Raw genomic sequence first — 25756 nt, 5'->3', positions numbered from 1 at the left:
CAATCCTCCTGCCTCAGTCTCCCGATCTGCTGGGATTACAAGTATGCGCCACCACATCTGGCAACCTGTATTTTTTGATACAACTATACATAGGATGTTTTCTCCTATTATATTTTCTAGCTGTTTATATAGATTTAGAAAACCTATTAACTTTTATATTATTACTATTTTGTTAAATTTTCTTTTTGCTTATGACAGCTGTTTGTTTGTTTGTTGTTGTTTTTTGGTACTGGGATTTTTTTCCACCATGGAGCTACATGCCTGCATTTTTTATTTTGAGTCCGGGTCTTGCTAAATTGCTTAGGGTCTCACTAAGCTGCTGAGGCTGGCTTTGAATTTGTGATTCTCTTGCCTCAGTCTCCAAGTTGCTGGGGTTACAGGCATGCACCACCATGCCTGGCCCAGTGTATTAGAAAAGTACCCATCCATTCTGACTTTAATCAGTAATGCATGTAAAGGATTATACAAATTTTTTCAGCATTTATGAGATAATCATAAATCTTTCTTGGCTCTACGGAAAATGGAGAAATATCCTAATATTGAACCATGTTTGCAACTAGAATCCAATAACACATTAAAATAAAAATATATAGGTCTTTTGTAGTTCATAAACATGATAATTAGGTTTTCATGATATTGTGTGAGATGTTCCTTCCTCAAGCCTTTCTATGATATTGGCACATTTCTGGTCTGACATGAAAAAAAAAAAGCAAAATATCATACATTTTAAGTGGAGTTTGTATACATCTTTATTTATTTATTTATTTATTTAATATTTTTAGTAAAATAAATATCTTTATTTTATTTATTGTTATGTGGTGCTGAGGATCGAACCCAGCACCTCACACAAGCTAGGCAAGTGCTCTACAGCTGAGCCACAACCCCAGCCCCTACATCTTTATTTTTAATTGCCATATTAATTGTACATACTTATCAAGTACAGTGTGTATTTTAATATATATATATGTATACAATGTGTAGTAAGTTGAATAAATATTGAATTGAATAAATATTTTGGGCTTTGTCAGCTGTAAACTCTGTCTCATATACAGACAGTCTTTGACTTATGATGGTTGACTTATTTTATATATATATGTGTGTGTACATATTTATATTTATTTATTTTCTATTTATCTATCTATCTATCTATCTGTCACCAACTGCTTACTTATACACTCTTATGTTACTCTGGCTGCATTAAAAATAATTCATAAAATCTTATGTTTACTTGATTGACAGAAACATTCATTGGAAACATGATGATTTGGGGAAAAGGTGCTGAAAGGGATGGATCAAGCACAAACCATATTCTCTTTAAGAATATTTATCACTAAGTCTGCCCATGAAAGTTACTATGGTTATGATGAATAGGTATCATTGTGCCCTCGTGAGGAAGAGGCAAAAACTGCAGAAAAGGAGGTGCACATACCTCCATGCCTGCAAGCCGGTCTGCAGACCCTTCTCTATAGGTGTTTAGGTACCCATCCACCAGGGTAGTTAGATCAGACATCATCTCATCCATAAGTACCAAGCGAAGGGGTAGCAGGTAGGTTGCCTCCAGGGCCAAAATTTTCAGCAAAGAGGGTGGAAGAGGTCTTGTGAACCACACTTCTGGATTCTCCTAGAAACACCCAAACAAATTTTTTTTTTTTTAAATAAAGAGTAAGTAAAACTTTACAGAAAATAATTGTATAAAGGTTGCTTAATCTAAAATACTGTTATTCCCTTCTATTTTTACCTCCTACTTTCACACCATCAGTAGCTTTCTGAGTGCATGTATGCACCCATACCCATACATATACAGGGTGCATGAGAGACACAGGGATATTGGTCAATCAGGAGTTCTGAAAGTTGGAGGCAGCAGACTGGAGTATATGTCCAAATTTGTAGACAGTATGGTCATGATCTAAGTTTATATTCAAGGATACTTCATAATATAAAGAAAATTTATATTATTTTGGGAGAAATAACTTGGATAATTTTGTTTCCATCAGCTTAATTCACTTTCTTTTTTGGGGGGGAGGGTACTGGGTATTGAAATAGTTGCTTAAACACTGAACAACATCTTAAATTGCCTAGGCTGGCTTTGAACTCGAAATCTTACCATCTCAGTCTCTGGAGTCACTGGGATTATAGGGGTGTGCCACAGCACCCAGCTTAATCCAAATTCCTACAAAAATTTCCCAATTATCCCAACATGGAATTATATTTCACAATACTTTTTTGGGGGGTAAGAGCAAGGGATTACCAGGGATTGAACCCAGAGGCACTTAACCACCGAGTCAATCCCCACCCCCACTTTTTTTTTTTTTTTTAAAGAAAGCAAACAACCTAACTTAATTTTTGTTTTTCTGGTACTGAGTATTGAACTCAGAGGCACTCTATCACTGAGCTTATCCAAGGTTCTTTTTAAATTTTGAGAAAGGTCTTCACTAAATTGCCAGTCCAGCCTCTAATTTGATATCCACCTACCTCAGCGCCCCAATGTAGTTGGGATTACAGGAGTGAGTCACCAAGCAGGGCTTAATTTACTTTTTTTATGTGGGGGGGACCAGGGATTGAACTTAGGGGCACTCAACCACTGAGCCACATCCCCAGCCCAATTTTTGTATTTTATTAGAGACAGGGTCTTACCAAGTTACTTAGCTTCTCACCATTGCTGAGGCTGGCTTTGAATTCACCATCCTCCTGTCTCAGCCTCCAGAACTGCTGGGATTTACAGGTATGTGCCACAGTGACTGGCCAGGTCTTACCTTACTTTTTAAAATTAAAGATGATAAATAAGTCAGGGATAGAGGTTCACACCTGCAATCCCAGTGACAAAGGAGGCTGGGCAGGAGGATTACAAGTTAAGGTCAGTTTTGGAAATTTAACAAGAACATATTTCAAAATAAAAAGGGGGTGTGCCCATGAGTTGAATCGAAGTGCCATAAAAAGAAAAAAAAAGATGACATACAGATGGTAAATAAATACAGAAGATGCTCAACACTATGAGTGTTGAATTAAAACCATATATTGTCAATACCCATAAGAATGACTAAAATTAAAAAGAGTGACCAAGTGTTGGCAAGGATGCATAGGAACTAGAAATTTCATACACTTCTGGATGGGAATGTGAATAAATAGAGGCCAATTGGAAAACAATTTGGAAGTGAAACATAACATCTACAATATCATCTGTCAATTCTATTCCTAGATACTTGTCAGATAGAAGTGAAAAGTATACATCAACACAAAAGCCTATCCACAAAAATTCATACCATTCATAGCAACACATGAGTAAACTGTGATATATGCACACCAGAGAATAAAACTAGGCAACAAAAAGAAGTATATTATCATACTATAACATGATAACTCTCAAAATAATTCTGTTAAATGAAATAATCCATACGTACATACTGATTTATTCTATTTCTACAGTAGGTCATGGAGAGGGAGCTATACAGATTTTTCCCCCTTATTTTGGTGATAATTTCACAGGGATATACCAATGTTGAAACTAACCAAATTGTACACTTTATATATGTGTAATTTATTATGTCCATCTCATTCCACCATCTTTCCTGCCCCCATACCCCTCTCCCCACCCCTCTCTCCTCTTTACCCAGACCCAGCCCTTTTTATTTTGAGAGTGGGTCTCACTAAATTGATGAGGCTTGCTTTGAACTTTAATCTTTCATGCCTCAGCCTCCCAAATTTCTGGGATTATAGGTAGGCTCAAGAAAGCCTGGTTTTATTTCAGAGTACTTTAAAAATGATAATCAACAAATCTTTTCTCCAACTGAAACCTTTTTCTACTTGGCACAACTAAGATTCTGGCAATGCTCATATGCTTACATGGCAGCCAACAGCCAGGGGCACCAACAATTTAGAAAAATCCAGACTATCTATCTATCTATCTATCTATTTATTTATTTATTTATTTATTTTTTAAGACAGATTCTCATGAAGTTGCTTAGGACCTCATTAAGTTGCTGAGGCTGTCTTTGAACTTGTGATTCTCCTGCCTCAGCCTCCAAAGCTCCTTGGATTACAGGCATGTACCATTGTACCTGGCAATATAATAGACTATTAATGGTGCTCAAGAAAACACTTGAAAAAATAACATCAAATGGGATATCCCTTAATACTTACCCGAATCAGTTTTTGTCTTTCTTCTAGAAAGAAGAGATATTTAGGGGCTACTTTAAGGTGTCTAGTTAAATTTTCCTGCAGAGTACTGATGCAATTTGGAAGAAAGCCACCTGTTTCCATGGAAAACTGAAGGACATCTGCTACCTGCAGTGTTAAAAAAGACAAATTAACCAGTTAAGTGTATACAGAAAACTATCTCAAAATTATATTAAAAACTATTTTAGCCAGTAGTGGTGAGTCATGCCTATAATCCCAGAGGCTCAGTAGGCTGAGGCAGGAGGATCTCAAGTTCAAAGCAAGGTTCAGAAATTTAGTGAGGCCCTAAGCAATTTAGTGAGACTCTGTCTCAAACTAAAAAAATAAGGGCTGGGGTTGTGGCTCAGTGGTAGAACGCTTGCCTAGCATGTGTGAGGCACTGGGTTCAATTCTCAGCGCCATATATAAATAAATAAAATAGAGGTCCATTGACAATTTAAAAAAACTTAAATAAAATAAATAAAAATAAAAAGAGCTGGAGATATGGCTCAGTAGTTGAATATACCTTGAATAGCCCTGGGTTCAATTCCTGGTACAAAAAAAAAAAATCTATTTTAAGTTTTTAGTTTAGCTCTCTTAAAAACTATTTTAAACTGGGTGTGGTGGTATACACCTGTAATCCCAACAGCTCAGGAGGTTGAGGCAGGAGGATTGGGAGTTCAAAGCCAGTCTCAGCAACTTAGCAAGACCCTGTCCTAATAAAATATAAAAAAAGATTGGAGATGTGGCTCAGTGTTTAAGTATCCCTGAGTTCAATCCCCAGTACCAAAACCAACAACAAGAAACTATTTTAAGGGAAATACTTTATTTTTTTTTTAAAGAGAAAGAGAGAGAGAGAGAGAATTTTTAATATTTATTTTAGTTTTTCCGGCGGACACAACATCTTTGTTTTGTATGTGGTGATGGGGATCGAACCCGGGCCGCACTCATGCCAAGTGAGCACGCTACCACTTGAGCCACATCCCCAGCCCGTTAAGAGAAATACTTTAAATACCATTTTCCCCAAGGATCCACGTTAGGCCACACCACCAGGAAATTTAAAGTTGTTTATTATTTTGAAATAATTTTTAAAAGTAGAAACTACTGACTTTTTTTCTGTTATTGTTTTTCTCTCTCTCCCTCTCTTTCTCTCAGGGCCTTGCTAAATTGCTGAGGCTGGGTTTGGACTTGTGAATCTCCTGCCTCAGCCTCCTGTGCCCCTGGGATTATAGCATGCATGACTATACCCAGTTCAAGCCCTTAAAGGTTTTTAAAAATTTTTTATTTTTTATTTTTAGATATGCATGACAGTAGAGTATATTTTGGCATATTAAATATACATGGAGGGGTTGGGGTTGTGGCTCAGCTGTAGAGTGCTCGCCTTGCATGTGCGAGACCCTGGGTTCAATTCTCAGCACCACATACAAAAATAAACAAGTGAAATAAAGGTGTTGTGTCCAACTACAACTAAAAATAAATAAATAAATATTTTAAAAAAGAGTATGACATCACTCAAAAAAAAAAAAACATACATGGAGGGCTGGGGTTGTGGCTCAGTGGTATGGCAGTTGCTTAGCATGTGTGAGACACTGGGTTTGATCCCCGGAACCATGTAAAAATAGAAAATAAAGGTATTAAGTTCATCTACAACTAAAAAAAAAAAATTAAAAAAAACATGGAGTATGGAGTTATACTAGTCGTGTATTCACATAAGAACATAGGAAAAGTTATGCCTGATTCATTCTACTGTCTTTCCTATTTCCAAACCCCCTTCCTTCCCTCATTTCCCTTTGTCTAATCCAATGAACTTCCCTCCCTCCACCATTTTTTTTTTTTTTAATTGTGAGACAGGGTCTCACTAAGTTGCCCAGGCCAGCCTCAAACTCGCCATCTTCCTATCTTAGTCTCTCTACTAGCTGGGATTACAGGAATATGCCACCAAACCTGGGTAAAGTTTTTCTTATCCACTTTCTTTTATTTGCCTAGTATAATGTCATTTACTATACTTTGATGCCTGTGTGAACCAAAAGGAAAAGAAAGGAAAGGACTGGGCAAAGGAAAATAAATTTGAGAATTATTTTCTATTATCTATTAGCAACTTTATTAATAAAAGTTTTGGTATGAAAAGCTAATCAAATTAAGAATTTCAATACCTAGGGGCTGAGGTTGTGATTCAGTGCATGTTTGAAGCACTGGGTTGGATCCTCAGTACCACATAAAAATAAATAAATAAAATAAAGGTATTGTGTCCATCTACAACTAAAAAAATATTAATTTTTTAAAAAAATAATTGCAATAACTATTTATGGTAGGCTGAATAATGATCCCCATAATATGGCATTCTAATCACTGGAACCTTTGAATATTATTTGATATGGCAAAAGGGACTTTACCACTGTGATTAAGTTAAGGACCTAGAGATGAGGGGATTATCCTGTATCACCTGGGTGGACTCTAAATACACCCACAAGTGTTTCCTTCTTTCTTTTTTTAATTTTTTAGCTGTATTTAGTATTATTTATATTTATTTTTTTTATTTGTAGATGGATGTAATATCTTTATTTTATTTATTTATTTTTATGTGGTACTGAGGATCCAACCCAAGGCCTCACACACACTAGGCAAGCACTCTAGCACTGAGTGACCACCCCAGCCCACAAGTGATACTTTAAAAAGGAGACAGGGAGATTTTACTATGGTCAGAGGAGAAGGTGACCCAGTGGTGGTAACAGAGAAAAGAAAGATGCATTTTAAAGATGGAGGAAGGGACCAAAAGGCAAGGAATACAAGTAGTCACTAGATACTAAAAAGTAAACGAAAGTCTCTTCCATTGAGAGCCTCCATAAGAAACCCTGCTGACACACTGACTTCAACCTAGGAAAAGTGATTTGAGACTTCTGATCTCCAGAATTGTTTGATAATGTATTTGTGTTGTTTTAGATCACCAAATTTGTGGTGATTTGTTACATCAAGAATAGAAAACAAATATACTGCATTAACGGAAAACAAATTGGTAAAATTCTAAATTCCTGTTTTTGCACTATGGAAATCTAAAAAGAAAATTTTGGAAAGATATGCTGGAGGCTACACTAGAAATACATATGAGTTCTAATCAAGAAGCCTAATGGAGCAGGTGCACTGTTGTGGGCTCGGGAGGCTGAGGAGGAGTATTAAAAGTTCAAGGCTGGCCTCAGCAATTTAGTGAGGACCTAAGAAATTTAGTGAGACTATCTCAAAAAAATGGCTGGTTACTTAACTCAGTGGTAAATTGCCCCTGGATTAAATCCCTAGTACCCCATCTCCTCACCCCCTCAAAAAGAAACCTGATGGTCTCAAGGGAACAATGAACAATTCTCTTACATTTTGGAGTAAGCATAGCATAGAAGACATCTCTATGCTATATAGTCAAAGCTCTTGAGAGAAGCCCCAAAGGAATATGAAAATAAGATAAATGACATAAAATTTATTATAAACATGTATAAAGAGAAAAATTGAATCATACATAGTAATGAAATTGAACTTTTAGGAATTGCTGCTCAAAAATAATTGGCCAATTCATTAGTTTAATTCCTCTTCACAGTTCTGGGTATATGTATCCCTTTTATTGGCATAAACCTAAAAACTAGAAGAAAATAAAGAATGCATAATGAAGGACTGAGGATGTGGCTCAGAGATAAAGCACCCCTGGGTTCAAACCCAAGTACACAAAACAAAAACAAAACAAAACCATTTAAAAACTGGTGGTTTTACTGCTCTCACAGAAAAGCCAAAAATGTAAGTCAGCTCTAAGAGCTAACATAATCTAGATTTTTCATCTTTTAATACATATTTTTTTACTTGTTGATGGACCTTTTATTTACTTATTTATATGCAGTGCTGAAAATCTAACCCAGTGCCTCACACATGTGAGGCAAGCACCCTACTGCTGAGCTACAATTCCAGCCCCAAGAGATTTCTCATTTTTGTCTCTCTCTTTTTTTTTTTTTTTTTTTTGGCAGCAGGGATTGAACCCAGGGGCACTGAGCTACATTCCCAGCCTAAGCCTTTTCTGTTTGGTATTTTGAGACAGGTACAGACTAAGTTGCTTAGAACCTCACTAAATTGGCAAGGCTGATTTTGAACTTGAAATCCTCCTGTTTCAGCCTCCTGAGTTGCTAGGATTACAGGCATGTGCCACCATGCCTGGGTTTCTTTTCAGTTTTTTTTTTTTTTTAGGTTGACACATATCTTTACTTTATATCTATGTGGTACTAAGGATGAAACTTTGTGCCTCATGCATAATACTAGGCGAGCTCTCTACTACTGGGCCAAAACCCCAGTCCCCGCCTCTTTTCATTTTTGTTTTTAGGTCCTGGGATTGAACTCAGGGACACCTTACCACTAAGCTACATCCTCAACCCTTTTTTATTTTAAAGACAGGATCTCATTAAATTACTGAGGCTGGTTTCCAACTTCCAATTCCCCTGCCTCTGCCTCCCAAAGTACTGGGATTACAAGCATGCACCACTGTGCCCAGCAGCTTTCTCATTTCTCTAAGGCCTCATAGATATGAGTCAAATCATACCTCTTCAGCTATTTTGGGCCAGAATAGGGTTTGGGGGCATAGACAGAACAATCTATACCCCTGAGGTACAGAGATGGTAAAAACCAATATGTGATTGCTCATTTCACAAAGTTTCCCATGTCAGACTTTAAATGACACATAAACTGCTCAAAGTTTCTGAATGGCATGGAGAATGGATTTTGCTTCTTATTTGACAAATTCTGGAGCAAAATGAGGAAAACAAATGACCAAGTAATTTTAACTTTTCTGCAGTTTTTTTTTTTTTTTAGTTCACCAAATGTTCTCACATATTGTATAAACATCTTATATAAGAAGTGGGCAGAAATGGTGCACTGAGAGAGAGAGAGAGAGAGAGAGAGAGAGAGAGAGAGAGAGAGAGAGAGAGAGAGAGAAAGAGACTTTTGATCATTTATCAGAACAAGGACTATTTTCTACCAGATGTCATGCACTGGTTTGAATCCAGTGTTTTCCTTTAAGTACCTGTGTGTCAAAGACATTATTCAGCATAATTCCATACTGATGAGAGAGGCAATCGGAAAGCCAGCGACAATCATGGATGACCTAAGGAATCAGAAGAGGGAGACAGTTATTAGAATCTGGTTGCTAATCTTCTGGCAAAGAAATCAGCTTAAATACTCACCTTTAGAATTCTCTTGTCTTCTAATATCATCTGAAGTCCATTGTTGAAAGCTCGACTTCCCAGAAGGAAAATGTCAAATAAGTAAACTCGGCTATTTGTGGCCACCTATAATAGACCACATCATTAGGATAAGGAGCAAGTGTGGAAGTGGATCTGAAGAACAAGAATATAAGACATAGGACTGGAGTTGTAGCTCAACAGTAGAGCACTCACCTAGCATGTGCAAGGCACTGGGTTTGATCCTCAGTACCACATAAAAATGAATAAAAATAAAATAAAGGTATTGTGTCCAACTACAACTAAGAAAAAAATTTTTTAAAAAAGAATATAAGACGTGGGGGCTGAGTTTATGGCTCAGTGGTAGAGCACTCACTTAGCATGCATGAGGCATTGGGTTTGATCCTCAGCACCACATAAAAATAAAATAAAGATATTGTGTCCACCTAAAACTAAAAAAATAATATTAAAAAAAGAATACAAGAGATGGGCCAGGTGTGGTGGTACACACACCTGTAATCCTAGTGACTCAGGAGGGTAAGATAGGAGGAGCACAAGTTCAAAGCCAGCCTCAGCAACTTAGCAAGGCCCTAAATAACTTATAGAGACATTGTCTCAAAATAAAATAAATATAAAAAGGGTTGGGGATGTGGCTTAGTGGGAAAGCACTCCTGGGATTCCTGGTAGCAAAATAAAATAAAGTAAAAGGACTAGAGCTAGAAATTTAGCTCAGTGGTAGAGCACCCCTAGGTTCAATCCCCAGTACAGCACACATGAAAAAAGAAAAAAAAAAAAAAAAAAGACATGGATAAAATATTTAACACCATCAGTGTTAAATAAATAATAGATACTCAATGATTCTTAGGGAAAACAAGTTTAAATTGATCCTACATAGTTAAAAAAGATACAGTGGGGCTTGGGGTACAGTTCAATGGTAAAGTGCTTGCCAGGCATCCGTGAAGCCCTGGGTTGGATCTCCAGTATAACAGACACAATCACTGTAATTTTTCAAAGAAAAGAAAAGGATAAGCTGGTGAGTAAGACTTCCACTATTTATCTTCTCAACTTTTTTATTCCCTTTAGTACCAGGGATTGAACCTAGGAGCATTTAACCACTGAACCAAACCCCAGTCCTCTTTATTTTTTATTTTGAGGCAAGGTCTTGCTAAGAGGCTGGCTTTGAACTCGCCATTGTCCTTTCTTTTTTTTTTTTTTTTAAGAGAATTTTTTTTTTTAGTTTTCGGTGTACACAACATCTTTGTTTGTATGTGGTGCTGAGGATTGAACCTGGGCCACATGCATGCCAGGCGAGCAAGCTACCACTTGAGCCACATCTCCAGCCCCCGCCATTGTCCTTTCTCACTTCCTAAGCAGCTGGGATTGCAGGTATGTGCCACCACACCCAGCTACAGTCTTAACTTTAATGTTTACCAGTTTCACCTATGCCATTCTAATTGTGATATGTGAAATATGTATTTAATCCCCCTCTAATTTCCAGACTTACAGCTTCAGAAACCCTTGGAGCCTCCATAGTGATGAGTGTCTTTTATATGCTAATGAGAAGAAAATAGGGCTGGGGATGTGGCTCAGTGCTTAAGTATTCCTGAGTTTAATCCCCAGGTACCAAAAAAATTAAAAAAGTAAACAATAAATAAAAACACAAAAGGACTGAGTTTGGAGGGTTTCTGGATAGCTAAGCATAAGGAAGTTTCTGGAGGGTGGCATACCCCTTTTTTCAACATTTTACCCTATGGGTCTCTTCCATCTGGCTGATTATCTGCATCCTTTATAACCTTTATCTTATATGAGTAAATGTGAGTAAAAATGTTTTCCTGGGTTCTGTGAGTTACTACAGCAAATTAATTAAACCTGAAAAGCAATTTGTGGGAACTCCCAATTTATAATCAGATACAGGTTGTGTCCTGTGCTTCTGACTGGTATCTAAAGTGAGGGGCTGTCTTGTGGGACTGAGTACTTATTAATTCTGTGAAAAATAAAAAGTTTGTTCAAGAAAAGAAAAGAAAATCTGGATCAGCAGGAAGTAACAGTTCAAGACATAGTATTACTAACATAAATCTTGAATTCTGTCTTAACTAAAAATTGTGATGTAACTAAGTTAGGAGGTGCTATGTAGGTGCTAAAAGGAGCATTTTTACTACAGTAAATGTTCACAGAAAATGTGTAAAACTTATGAATCAAGATACATCAATACCCATATTATTAAAAATAATAATAATCTTTCCCAGCTTTGACCCATCTTTCTGAGTATTTCAACATGTTAAAAGTCGTAGCCTTTACAAATGAATTGTCTTTCACTGTGCTTTGGAAAATATAATTGTCTTTCAATGTGCTACATAAATTTACTTTGCTTTAACAACTGTATAATGGAAGTCTTTAAAAAAAAAACTGCCTTGAAGGAGTATTAGAGTAAGAATTTTTCTTTCCTCATTAAACTTTTACCATTATTTGATTTTTTTTTTTTTTTTGGCTTTTAATGCACAGTTGATGTGATACTTGGATTTAAAAAAATAATGAGGGGCTGGGGATGTGGCTCAAGAGGTAGCGCGCTTGCCTGGCATGCTTGCGCCCGGGTTCGATCCTCAGCACCATATACAAACAAAGATGTTGTGTCTGCTGAAAACTAAAAAATAAATATTAAAAATTCTCTCTCTCTGTCTCTCTCACTCTCTCTTTAAAAAAAATAATCATCTTACAAAAAAATTTTTTAATTTAACAAATTAAAAAAAATAATCATCTTTGGGCTGGGACTATAGTTCAGTGGCAGGAGCGCTTGCCTAGCATGCATGAGGCACTGGGTTCGATCCTCAGCACCACATAAAAATAAACAAATAAAATAAAGGCATTCTATCCATCTACAACTACAAAAAAGAATTTTTAAAAATTAATCATTGCGGGAAGCCACCCATGAATTACTTGAGGGTCTTCTCAAGTAATGGAGCCACAAAGATTTAGTTTTTTCCTTGAGAACTATCCTTGGCTCCCAGGGGTGCATTAGATTGTCCGAAGCAGATGACCTTTGTTTCCACTGAAATAGGAAGACCCCTCCTGTAGCTCCAGAGTTGGGTGTAATCTGTTGAGAACTGGACCTGTTGGAACCTCCTACCCTATTTGGCAAAGAACATTCCATGGAAAATCTTTGATGATCCCTCATATAAATAAAGCAAGAGTGGCTCCATTTTGCTCTTTTCAGTGTAGAAGCTCCATCCCGATCCCGATCCCTAAGATTGACTAGCCCATCCTGCCCCTGCTTTTAATTTTTTTTGTGTCCTGTGATTTTTTTTTCTACACTATTTTCCTTAGCTTTTATTTGACAGCCAGCACATTCCACCAAGAGGAAGCCCATTTTCAACTGCCCGCGTGGGACATGGGTTGGAACCATCTTTCTCATTCCCCAGCCATCTTGGTGGCTTCTCTCTCTCTTTTTTTTAAATATTTATTTATTTAGTTTAGTTTTTTTGGTGGACACAACATCTTTATTTTATTTTTATGTGGTGCTGAGGATCGAACCCAGCACCCCGTGCATGCCAGGCGAGTGCATTACGGCTTGAGCCACATCCCCAGGCCTCTTGGTGGCTTCTCTTGGTTGGAGCTATCCCACACCTTAATGCTGGAAGATGACAAAAACATCACTGGAGTCTATCAACTTAAGTGGAAAGTATGTGCTGGAGTACAAGGGCATTCTGAAGATGAATTGGCAGGGCAGAGTGAAATTGGTCATCCTCAACAACACTTTCCCAGTTCTGAAGAAATCTGAAACAGAGTACTAAGCCATGTGGGCTCAAATTGCTGAACACAATCATGATGGCAATAATACTGAAATGGGTACAACATGCACAAAATAATACAGATTATGCCCAGTGGCTATCATAGATCTAGGTGATTTCTGATACTGTTAGAAGGTGGCTATCATAGATCTAGGTGATTTCTGATATTGTTAGAAGGTAGATACATCTCAGAACAGACTGTAAAAGCAAAACATGCAAAAAAAATTGTTTTAACTTTTTTGGGTGATGGGGTGAATAATAGAAGTTCAGTGGAGTAGACAAAGGAGAAAGAAGGGAAGGGAGGGAGGATGGGAATAGGAAAGACAGTAAAATGATTCAGACATAACTTTCCTATGTTCATATATGAATATACGAGAATGAGATTCTAATTAGAATAAGTGGGGCTGGGGATGTGGCTCAAGCTGTAGCACGCTCGCCTGGCATGCGTGCGGCCCGGGTTCGACCCTCAGCACCAAATACAAACAAAAATGTTGTGTCCATCGAAAACTGAAAAATAAATATTAAAAAAAATTCTCTCTCTCTCTAAACAATAAAAAATAAATAAACCTTTAAAAAATAGAATAAGATATACTGCATGTATGTATAATATGTCAAAATACACTCTAATGTCATATATATGTATAAAAAAAATAATTTTTTTAAAAATGCCAGAGATTGTTTAAAAAAAATTAAACACATAAGCCCAAGGGCTTGACTGGGGAAAATGTGCCCATTTGCTTCCAGTCACAAAGAAGACATTTATAACTAATTGGATAGTCATTTCCTTTGGTACTTAGGAAATTAAAGGGGACAAATTCAGAAATAACCTAGAGTTATCCAAGCATGTATTACCAGAAAGTCCTTCATTCTGTTTTGTTAGAGAAAAGTTTTTTTTTGTTTAAGTAATTTGCTTTTGTGCTAACTTGGTTTTCTAAGAGCTAAGGTTTACCAATTAAGTGCAGGGAACAAGAGAGAGGCAATCTAATACCAAGCAAAATTAGGCTCAGCCACCTCTATTCCTTTTCCTTAGAGAAGTTGAATATTGCAGAAGGAGGAATTTAAGAGGGCAGATTGCTAACCCAGTTGGCTATATTCTTGGAAAAAATATTCTCATAGTGACTCAAACCGCTGGTTGAGGATACAGCTTGCTCTCTTGACCACCTTGCATACTGATGCTTCTGGCTTGACTCAAAGGTAGCTTACTCATCCTCTAGTTATTTAAGGCTCACTTCAAACTTCTTTTGATATAATGGTACCCTATCTCTAGGAAACTCACCTAGTGTGGCAGAGACATGTATCAAACCTAACTTCAGAAAGATGGTCAAAGTTGGGAAAGAAGATCTCCTGCAGAATCTGTGAGATAGCAATGATGGCTATTAAAGTGAATCTATTAGAAGTTCCTTCTTTTGAAAAGAATAAATTGAGCACTAAAAATATGAAGTACATTCCCAAGAAGTTACAGAATAATAATAGCAGTGATAACAGAGAGAAGACAATTAATAATATATTGAATGTACAATTATTTAAAAATAAAACGTTTTAAAAAATCTTTTACCTGAAGCCAACACAGTTTCCCATGGCGGCACACGTTAGCTCCTTCTGCAGCCACACTCAGGACACTCTGCTTCTTGATATGGAGCATCTGGTAAGATAAGGAAGAAAAGGGACAGGTGTGGTGGTGCACACTTGTAAACTCATTACTCAGGAGGTTGAGGCAGGAGGATTAGAAGTTCAAAGTCAGTCTTAGCAATTTAGGAATACCCTATCTTAAAATTAAAACTAAAAAAATAAATAAATAAAAATAAAAACAGGGCTAGGAACATAGCTCAGTGGTAGAGTGTCAATGGATTCAATCCCAGTAGAAGAAGAAAGGAGGAGGGAGAAAAAGAAGGGGAAAGAAAGGGGAAGAAAAAGAGGAAAAGAAAGAAGGAGAAAAAAAAAGAAATTCCAGGGAACAAATATTGACATCATAACACCATGAATGGCATCTGTGATAAACAAAGTACATCATTTTCTCTAATTTTTTTTTTGTTTGTTTGTTTTTGGTACTGGGGATTGAACCCAGGAGAATTTTACCACTGAGCCACATGCCCAGCCCTTTTTATTTTGAAACAAGTTTTCGCTGAGTTGCCCATGCTGGTCTCAAACTTGTGATCCTCCTGCCTCAGCCTCCCAGATGGCTAGAATTATAGGTGTACACCATTGTACCTTGCTTCAACTTACAAATTTGACCAATCTAAAACACTGATTCAGATTCACAAGCATGCATAAATCATCACGGAACACTTCTGATCCTCTTTTTAGTTTTGGCAAATGTATTCCACAACTGGAAGATAAATCACTCATACCCCAAATGCTAATGAGAATTAATTATAAGTGATACCTTTTATTTTCACAAATGGTGCTGAAAAAATTCTAGTATTTAAGCCAAGATTCTTTAGGCAAACTGTGGTGCCCTAAATCAGGCAATTTACTACATCTGAAAGGAACACAATAACTACTGTTCAGAATTACAGAAATAAGGGTGGGTGGGTGGGTGTGAGGTGTCACATGCCTGAAATCCCAGCAACTTAGTATTGCTGAGGTGTGAGAATTGCAAGTTTGAGGCCAGCCTCATTAACTCAGTGAAGCTCTAAGAAACTCAGCTCTGTTTCAAAATAAAAAATAAAAAGTCTTGGGGTTGGGGTTATGGCTCAGCAGTAGAGCACTCACCTAGCACGTGCGAGGCTCTGGGCTCAATCCTCAACACCATATAAAAATAAATAAATAAAATAAAGGTATTGTGTCCAACTACAACTAAAATAAATAAATAAATAAAAAGTATTAAAAGACTTGCAGCTATCACCCAGTGGTAAAGCACCCCTGGGTTCAATCCCCAGTACAAAAAAAAAACCAAAAAACAAAATAAAAGGCAAAGTATCTAAATAGATAGTTCACCAAAGAAGTGACACAAATGGTCAATAAGCTCACAGAAAGATGTTCATCATCTTTAGACATCAAGGAAATGTAAATCAAAATCATAATGAAATACCCCTTCACACAAGCCAGATGACTATAATAAAAAATGACAGATAATAACAAGTATTGACAAGGATATTTAAAAAGTAAAAATCGTCATATACTACTAGTCAGGATGTAAAATATTACAGGCAGCATCTTTGGAAAAGTCTGGCCAGTCCTCAAAAAATTAAAAAGTTACTAAATAGTCCAGTAAATTCCCTACAAGGTATCTATCCAAGAAAAATAAGTTTTATTTGGATAGATAATGTTCATATAAAAACTTGTATATGAATGTTCATAGAAGCATTATTAATAACAGCCCTAAAGTAGAAACAACTCAAATGTCCATTAAATGGTGAATGAGGGCTGGGGATATAGCTCAGTTGGTACAGTGCTTGCCTCACATGCACAAGGCCCTGGGTTCAATCCCCAGCACCACACACACACATGCAAATATATGGTGAATGAATAAAATGTAGTATATCTATAAATATAGTATTATTAAGCAATAAGAAGATAAAAAGAAGTAAAATACTAATATACCCTACAGCATGGATGAAATTTCCAAACGTTATGTTAAATAAACAAAGATCACCTATTTCATGACTGACTTTATATTAAATGTCCTGAAGAGTTAAATTCACAGAGACAGAAAGTAAATTAGTGGTTGCTGGGGGCTGAGACAGGTTTGGGAGTAATGGCTAAAAGGTGGGGAGTGTGGGGTTTCTTTCTAGAGTATTGAAAATGTTCCAAAATTCATTATGATGGCAGAAAGACAACTCTGTGAATACCCTAAAGGCCAGTGAGCTGTACATTTTCCAAAGGTGAATCATATGACATTTGAATTATATCTCAATAAAGGTTTTAAGAAAAATAAAAAAGAATCTGTTGAAACTCTTCCCTTTAAAAATGCACCCCCCCCCCGAATTCCACCTCTTGGGTCCCCTTCTTCCTCTGGGAGAAGTCTTTTCTGCTGTCCTTTAATAAACTTCTAATTTCTACTCTGACCAAAAAAAAAAAAAAAAAAAAAAAAACACACCCCCACACACACATGTACAAGCCTGCATCCAACAGAAAGTTCAGTTATTCTCCTAAAGCCCATCTGTGCACTAGTCTGTAGGCTGATTAGTTTTTGCCACTTCTCAAATTAATACATGATTATTGAGAAACTGCCTAGGTATAGCATCCAGGGTGGTCCTTTTAAAATCAAAGTCAGATAACTTCTGACTGTTCTCTGAAACTGTCAATGGCTTTCCATGTTACTCAGGTCAAAATCAAAATCCTGAAAAGCCTGACCTGATCTGCCTCCCACCCACTTCTATCCCCTACCACTCTTCTCTATTGTGGTCCAATCACACTAACCTCCCTGCTGTTCCTCCACACAAGTCAGAAACGCTTCAGCCTCTAGCTTTTTGTACATGCTAATTCTACTTTGCTTAAATTCTTCACCCAGATACCCACACGACTAGCTTCCTTACTTCCTTCAGGTCCCTATTCCAGTGTCATCTCTTCAGAGAAGTTTTTCCTGTCCATCCATATGAAATAGGACCTCCCTGTCACCACTCTATTCTCTATGCCTTGTTTTTTCTTTATTGCAATAACTGCCAGCTAATACACAATTATCTATTTACTGTCTTTTTAAAGAATTTTTTGAGCTGTAAACAAAATATTTGGGGTGTTTACTACATAAATACCTTTATTTATGTAGTAAATACCTTTATTTTCCTTATTTTTTTAATGTGGTGCTGAGAATCAACCTGAGTGTCTCATGCATATGAGGCAAGTTCTCTGCCACTGAGCTACAACCCCAGCCCTCTTTACTATCTTATATAAGGATGTAAATTCCTTGAGGGTTAGAATTTTGTCTTGATTATCTCAGAACAGTGCCCAACATGTAGTAAACACCCCAAATATTTTGTTGAGTTAATAGAGAAACATGTCAGGCATCAAAGATCTTATAATTAAAAAAAAAATCTTTAGGCGGGCAGGCTGGGGTTATGGCTCAGTGGTAGAGCACTTGCCTTGCACGTGCAAGTCCCTGGATTCGATCCTCAGCACCACATAAAAATAAATAAATAAATAAAATAAAGTTTAAAAAAAATCTATGAAACACAAACATAATACCTTTCCCAATATTAGAAATGATTGAGGATAATACTTACTGCAGCACCAAACTTCTGCTGGAACTGATCAATGACTATGTATGTCACCTCTTCTTCCTCTATAAGAGAAGCATAGCATTAAATATATTTATCTTCCTTGGTAATAGAAAAGCCTTCCCACCAGTTTTGATCACACTCATAAACTCTTACTCTATTGTATCTCAAATGTCTACTGTTGTTTCATTATCATCTGTGTCAGTCCCTCCCGCAGAAAATACAAATTAGCATCCTGTTTGTCCATTGAGAGTAGATAAAAGTCCTACTAACTATAACCTTATCCCCTCTCCAATACTAGGGATTGAACCCAGGTGTGGTATACTATTGTATACCACTGAATTATGTTCCCAGCTCTTTTTATTTTTTAACTGAAACACATTCTAAATTGCTAAGACTGGCTTTGAACTTGTAATCCTTTTACCTCAGCCTCCTGAGCAGCTGGGATTATGGGTATGTGCCACTATGCCAGCAATAATCTTACAAATGAACTATCTATTCATTTCCTTTGGTAATCTGTAATATTTCCCTACTCACAGATATGCATTTTTTTTTTTTTTTAGACTGGGGATTGAACCCAGGGCACTGTACCACTGAGCTACATCTCCAGTCCTTTTTATTCTTAATTTTGAGACAGGGCTCTCTCTAAATTGCTGAGAGTCTTGTTAAATTGCTAAGGCTGGACTCAAACATGAAATCTGCCTGCCTCAAGCTCCTGAGTGGCTGAGATTACAGTCTTGTGCTCCCACACCTGGAAAGATTTGTTTTGAACACCTCAAGACATGCACTTTTATTGATTGACTGATTGATTGAGTCAGAGATTAAACCCAGGGGCAATTAGTCACTAAGCCACGTCCCCAGTCCATATTTATTTTGAGACAGGATCTCACTAAATTGCTGAGGCTGGCTTTTTGAACTTGTGATCCTCCTGCCAGCCTTCCAAGTTGGGATTATAGGAATATGCCAATGCACCTGGCAAATAATATACTTTTTATTAATATTTATTTTTAGTTTTAGGTGGACAAATATCTTTATTTTTATGTGGTGCTGAGAATCGAACCCAGTGCCTCATGCATGCTAGGCGAGCTCACTACCACTATAGCCACATCCCCAGCACCAATCAATCACGTACTTTTTTAAAGCATGTTTATAAAACAAAGTAATGGTTTAAAAGAAATGAGCCCTGGAGATGGGCCTATGCCCAATTTTTTAGAGTTCTCTAGGTACTAATAATTATTTTAAAAAATGATATAATTGAAAATAATTAGATTATAGGGGGTATGGCCCAGTAGAGTAATTGCCTTAAGGCCCTGTGTTCAATCCTCAGTAGTAATAACAATAATTTAGTTGTGTAATTTAACATAGAGGTCTTCTTTTCCTTGTCTTTCTTTTTTGTGGTGTTGGTTTGAATATAGGGCCTCATACATGCTAGACAAGGGTTCTGCTATTGAACTATATCCCCAGTCCCTCTTTAGCTCCCAATCTCTAAGGCGGAGTGCCACTGGACACATACATTTTCCCTTTGTACCTACATTCTCTTGGTGACCTCATCTAGTTTCAGATTTTAAATAAATATCATCTACGGGCTTACTTATGAATACTTTCTCATACCTTGCTTCTCATCTTAAGCTTTTATTCAAATTTAAATTGACCAAAACTGAACTCTTAATCAGCTTCTCAAAATCTTTTCCACTCATAGTCTTTCCTACCACATTATAATAGCAACTCCACACTTCTAGCTTTTTTTTTTTAATTTTTTTTCAGTTTTTTTTTATTGGTTGTTCACAACATTACAAAGCTCTTGACATATCATATTTCATACATTAGGTTGAAGTGGGTTATGAACTCCCAATTTTACCCCAAATGCAGATTGCAGAATCACATCGGTTACATCCACAATTTTACATAATGCCCTATTAGTAATTGTTGTATTCTGCTACCTTTCCTATCCTCTATCTAGCTGCTCTTATAAAACCCCTGAAATTGTCCTTGATTCCTCTCTTTATCTCATACCAATATTTGTCAGTATGCCCCATGGGCTCTACCTTTAGCATATATTCAGAATTCCAACACTTCTTACTCTACTGCCACCATCAGGGTCTAAAGCCACCATATCTGTTTTAATTATTTCTTAGCTTCCTGACTGGTATCCATGTTTTTACCTTTGCTCCACTTTCAGTACCCATATAACATCCAGAATGAGCTTTTTTTAAAAAAAATAGAAATATTTATTATTTCTCATTACTGTGTAAATTGACTAGATGCTTCTGTCATTCCTATTTGGGAACTTTATGCATAAAGTGAGCTTTTTAAAATAGAATTCAGGGGGCTGGGGATGTGGCTCAAGCGGTAGCGCGCCCGCCTGGCATGCGTGCGGCCCAGGTTCGATCCTCAGCACCACATACAAAGATGTTGTGTCTGCCGAAAACTAAAAAATATTAAAAAAAAAAAAAAAGAGAGAATTCAGGCCAGGTGAAGTGGCGCATGCCTTAATCCTGGTTACTTGGGAGACTGAGGCAGGAGGATCATGAGTTCAAAGCCAGCCTCAGCAGATTATCAAGGCACTTAGCAACTCAGTGAGACCCTATCTCTAAATAAAATACAAAAAAAGGACTTGGAGGACTGGGACATAGCTCAGTTGGTAGAGTGCTTGCCTTACATGCACAAGGCCCTGGGTTCAATCACCAGGACCACCAAAAAAAAAAAAAGGTCTGGGAATGTGGCTCAGCACCCCTGGGTTCAATCCTTGGTACCAAAAATTTAAAAAAAATAAAATAAAAATCTCAGAAGTCAGACCATTATTTTTTTTAACATCACTACTGTGTTTATTCTTTACATAGATTTAAATTTATAAACACTGATGACCAATTTAAGTGAAAAAATATGTACATATATTTGTGTATGTATGTGTATATGTATGCCATCTATGTACCATACCTAAATTCAAGATAGAGATACTCATATGCAAAAATGTATAAATAAGACTTCATGAAATTCTTCACAAAAAGCTCGCAATAGGAATAAAAAATATCTATTGCCACATTTAATGTATTGATTTAAGAAGTTAATCATAAACCTACTGAGAATATGACTCAGAAGATATTTTTAAATTCCAAATATAGTTAGAACATAATTTTTAATGGATTTCAAGTGTACTTTTTTTCCAAATTTAAACAGAATACTGTGACATCAGGGTGACAAACCATTTACTTTAATGTGTTTCTTTTTTTTTTTTTTTTTTTGAGAGAGAGCGAGAGCGAGAGCGAGAGAGAGAGAGAGAGAGAGAGAGAGAGAATTTTTAAAATATTTATTGTTTCGTTATTGCCAGGCAAGCATGCTACCGCTTGAGCCACATCCCCAGCCCTACTTTAATGTCTTTCATCTCACATTTTATTTTGAGAATAATTAAGGATATCCACATCATGTTATTTTGTTTGTTTGTTTTTCTTTCTTGGAGCTGGGGATTGAACCCAGGGCTTCATGCATGCAAGGCAAGCATGAAAGCATACCAGCCTCAATCTCATGTTAGTCCTCTGATCAAAACTTTCCAGTGGAAAGAAACAAACCCACATAAATACAGTTATCTCATAATAGACAAAGGTGCCATAAACATACATTGGAGAAAAGATAGCCTCTTCAACAAATGATACTGGGAAAACTAGAAATCCCTATGTAACAAAATGAAATTAGACGCCTATCTCTCACCCTATACAAAATAGATCAAGAACCTAGGCATTAGACCAGAGACCCTACACCTACTAGAAAAAAAAGTAGGTCCAAATCTCTATCATATTGGCTTAGGAACCGAATTCCTCAACAAGATTCCTAAAGCACAAGAAGTAAAATCAAGAATCAATAAATGGGGGCTGGGGATGTGGCTCAAGCGGTAGCGCGCTCGCCTGGGTTCGATCCTCAGCACCACATACAAACAAAGATGTTGTGTCTGCCGAAAACTAAAAAATAAATATTAAAAATTCTCTCTCTCTCTCTCTCTCTCTCTCTCTCTCTCTCTTAAAAAAAAAAAAAAAAAGAATGTGAAGAGAGAGCTTACAAAATGGGAGAAAATCTTTGCCACCTGCACCTTGGAAAGAGCATTAATCTCCAGGATATATAAAGAACTCAAAAAACTTAACACAAGAAGCCGGATACAACGGTGCATGCCTGTAATCCCAGTCTTGGGAGGCTGAGCCAGGAAGATCACAAGTTCAAAGCCAGCCTCAGTAACAGTGAGGCAATAAGCAACTCAGACCCTGTCTCTAAATAAAATATAAAATAGGGCTGGTTATTTTTTGTATTTTATTTTATTTTTTTAAAGTCACATAAAACAGAGAAGATTTATTTATTTTTTTAAGAAAGAGACAGAGAGAATCTTTAATATTTATTTTTTAGTTTTTAGCAGACACAACATCTTTGTTTGCGTGTGGTGCTGAGGATCGAACCCAGGCCGCACGCATGCCAGGGGAGCGCGCTACTGCTTGAGCCATATCCCCAGCCCTTTTGTGTTTTATTTAGAGACAGGGTCTGTGATGTGGCTCAGTGGTCAAGTGCCCCTGACTTCAATCGAACCTTCGCCCCCGCCCCCCCCTCAAAAAAAAACCCTCAACACCAAAAAAAACCAAATAACCCAATCAATAAATGGGCAAAGGAAATGAACAGCCACTTCACAGAAAAAATAGGATCTGTCAACAAATATATGAAAAAATATTCAACATCTCTAGCAATTGGAGAAATGCAAGTTGAAACTACACTGTGATTTCCTCTCACTCCACTCAGAATGGCAACTATTAAGAATACAAGTAATAATAAGTGTTGGCGAGGATGTGAGGAAAAAGATACACTCGTACATTGCTGGTGAGACTGCAAATTGGTACAATCACTCTAGAAAGCAGTATGGAGATTGCTCAAAAAACCTGGAATGGAACTACCATTTGACCCCATTATCCTACTCCTTGGCATATAACCAAAGGAATTTAAATCAGCATACTATAGTGAGACAGCCATATCAATAAACATTGATAGCAGCTCAATTCAGAATAGCTAAGCTATGGAACCAATCTAGGTGCTCTTCAACAGATGAATGGATAAAGGAAATGTGGTACATATACCCAATACCCAATAGAGTATTACTCAGCCTTAAAGAAGAATGAAATTATGGCATTTGCCAATAAACTAGAGACTATCATGTTAAGTGAAATAAACCAATCCCCAAAAACCAAAGTTTGAATGTTTTCTCTGATATGTGGATGTTGACTCACAATAGGTGGTGGATAGATTAAAAGAGGGGGAGTGAAAGGAGGGGAGGAGGGATGAGAATAGGAAAGACAGTAGAATGAATCAGACATAACTTTCTATGTTCATATACGAATATACAACTATTGTAACTCCACATCATGTACAACTATAAGAATGGGAAATTACACTCCATGTATGAACTTGTATGTATAATATGTCAAAATACATTCTACTCCCATGTATAAATAAAAAGAACAAAGAAAAAAACAAAAAATCTTTCCGGTGAAAAATTGGAGTTAAAATATATTCTATAGGGCTGGGGCTATAGCTCAGTGGCAGAGCACTTGCCTAGCATGTGCAAGGCACAGGGTTCAATCCTCAGCACTACAAAAATAAATAAATAAATAAAATAAAGTCATGCTGTCCATCTATAACTATAATTTAAAAAAATATATTTATAATAGTATAAAAATATGAAATAGGGCTGGGGCTGGGGCTAAGTGGCAGAGCACTTGCCTGGCATTTGTGAGGCATTGGGTTAGATCCATAGCACCTCATACAAAAATAAATAAAATAAAGGCATGCTGTCCATCTATAACCACAAAAAAATTTTAAAAATACAAAATAATTATGGGTAAATAGGATATAAGATATGAGAGACTTAAAACTCTAAGAATTATAAAACACTGCTGGGAAATAAAAGAAGATCTAAACAAATGGAGAAATATACCAGGTTCAAAGATTGGAATTCTCAATATTGTTCATATGTCAATATTTCCCAAACTTGTGTATAGATTCAATATATCCCAATTAAAAGTCTAGAGAATTTTTATTTTGTTTAAGAAATTGAGAAACAGATTCTGTATATATATATATATATTTTTTTTTTAAATACTTATTTTCTAGTTGTTGATGGACCTTTATTTTATTCATTTATTTATATGTGGTGCTGAGAATTGAACCCAGTAGCTCAGAGGTAGAGCACTTGCCTAGCACATGTAAGGCACTGGATTCTATCCTTAGTACCACATAAAAATAAATAAAATAAAGGGGTTGTGGCTCAGTGGTAGAGTGCTTGTCTAGCATGTTTGAGGCACAGGTTTTCTGAGGAATCTCCATACTGCTTTCTAGAGTGATTGCATCAATTTGCTGTCCCACCAGCAATGTACAAGTGTACCTTTTTTCTCACATTGTCACCAACATTTATTGTTACTTGTATTCTTGATAATTGCCATTCTAAGTGGAGTGAGATGAAATCAGGTTCTTAACACCATATCTAAATAAATAAATAAATAAATATCCATCAAATTTTTAAAAGGTATTGTGTCCATAAAAACATTTTAAAAGAGAGAGAGGAATAAATAGGAATTCATCAAAATTAAAAATATCGGGCTGGGATTGTGGCTCAGTAATAGAGTGCCTGCCTAGCATGGGTGGGACCCAGGTTCGATCCTCAGCACCATATAAAAATAAAGGCATTGTGTTGTGTCCATCTAAACCTAAAAAATAAATATTTTTTTAAAAAGAGTTAAAAAATTAAAAATATCCATCTACAAAAGATATTTTAAGAAAAGGAAAAGTCAAACCACAGATATTTGGAGTAATCATTTGCCAAGCATTTCTCTGAGAACAAAACTTATATCCAGAATATAGAACTCACAACACTGAGAAAGAAAACTAGCCAATAAGAAAATGGGCAAAAATTATGAAAAAAAGTTCCATATTCAGATGGCAAATAAGCACAAGAAAAAGACACTTAGCATTCTTAGTCATCAGGAAAATGCAAATTAAAACCACAAAGAGATATTATTACGTATCTATTAGAATGGCTAAATTTTTTTTAATTAAAAAAAAAAGTTTTCCAATAACTTCTCTTCTCACTTCAGACAGTTAAGGCTGATATCCTTCAAGGATCTAAAAACTCCTCCTTGACCATTCATCTAGTCTCATCTACTGTTTCTTTCTCTGCTCCAGTTCCACTCATCTCCTTGCTATCTGAGTCCCTGGCATGTCCTATTTCAGGGCTTTTATGCCTTTTTTAAAAATATATATTTTTTTAGTTGTAGAAGGACACAATACCTTTATTTTATTTACTTATTTTTATGTGGTTGCTGAGGATGGAACCCAGTACCTCATACTTTCGAGATAAGCACTCTGTCACTGAGCCACAATGCCAGCACTATGCCTTGTTTTTTATGGTTTTTGTTTTGGATGTACTAGGGATTGACAG

General features: G+C 36.6%; 1 protein-coding gene and 1 non-coding gene across 5 annotated transcripts in view; one reads left to right on the top strand and one right to left on the bottom strand.

Moving 5' to 3' along the window:
- The window catches only part of Exd1 (exonuclease 3'-5' domain containing 1), a 55582-nt gene that overhangs the window by 9513 nt on the left and 20313 nt on the right, over positions 1 to 25756 (bottom strand). For all 4 annotated transcript variants that reach the window (XM_078049787.1, XM_013358592.4, XM_078049788.1 and 1 more), the window contains 6 exons: positions 18301 to 18359; positions 14694 to 14780; positions 9357 to 9461; positions 9197 to 9277; positions 4138 to 4281; positions 1430 to 1621 (listed from right to left, as the gene is read on the bottom strand). In XM_078049787.1, the coding sequence (XP_077905913.1) occupies positions 1430 to 1621; positions 4138 to 4281; positions 9197 to 9277; positions 9357 to 9461; positions 14694 to 14780; positions 18301 to 18359 (668 nt within the window). The remainder of the gene's footprint in view (positions 1 to 1429; positions 1622 to 4137; positions 4282 to 9196; positions 9278 to 9356; positions 9462 to 14693; positions 14781 to 18300; positions 18360 to 25756) is intronic.
- On the top strand, positions 593 to 696 carry LOC120887090 (small nucleolar RNA U13). The gene has a single exon (XR_005730258.1). It is a non-coding gene; the product is annotated as a small nucleolar RNA U13 (small nucleolar RNA).

This window comes from Ictidomys tridecemlineatus, chromosome 5 (assembly GCF_052094955.1).
Source record: "Ictidomys tridecemlineatus isolate mIctTri1 chromosome 5, mIctTri1.hap1, whole genome shotgun sequence".
NCBI lineage: Eukaryota > Metazoa > Chordata > Mammalia > Rodentia > Sciuridae > Ictidomys > Ictidomys tridecemlineatus.
This window is presented reverse-complemented; position numbering and strand designations above follow the sequence as displayed.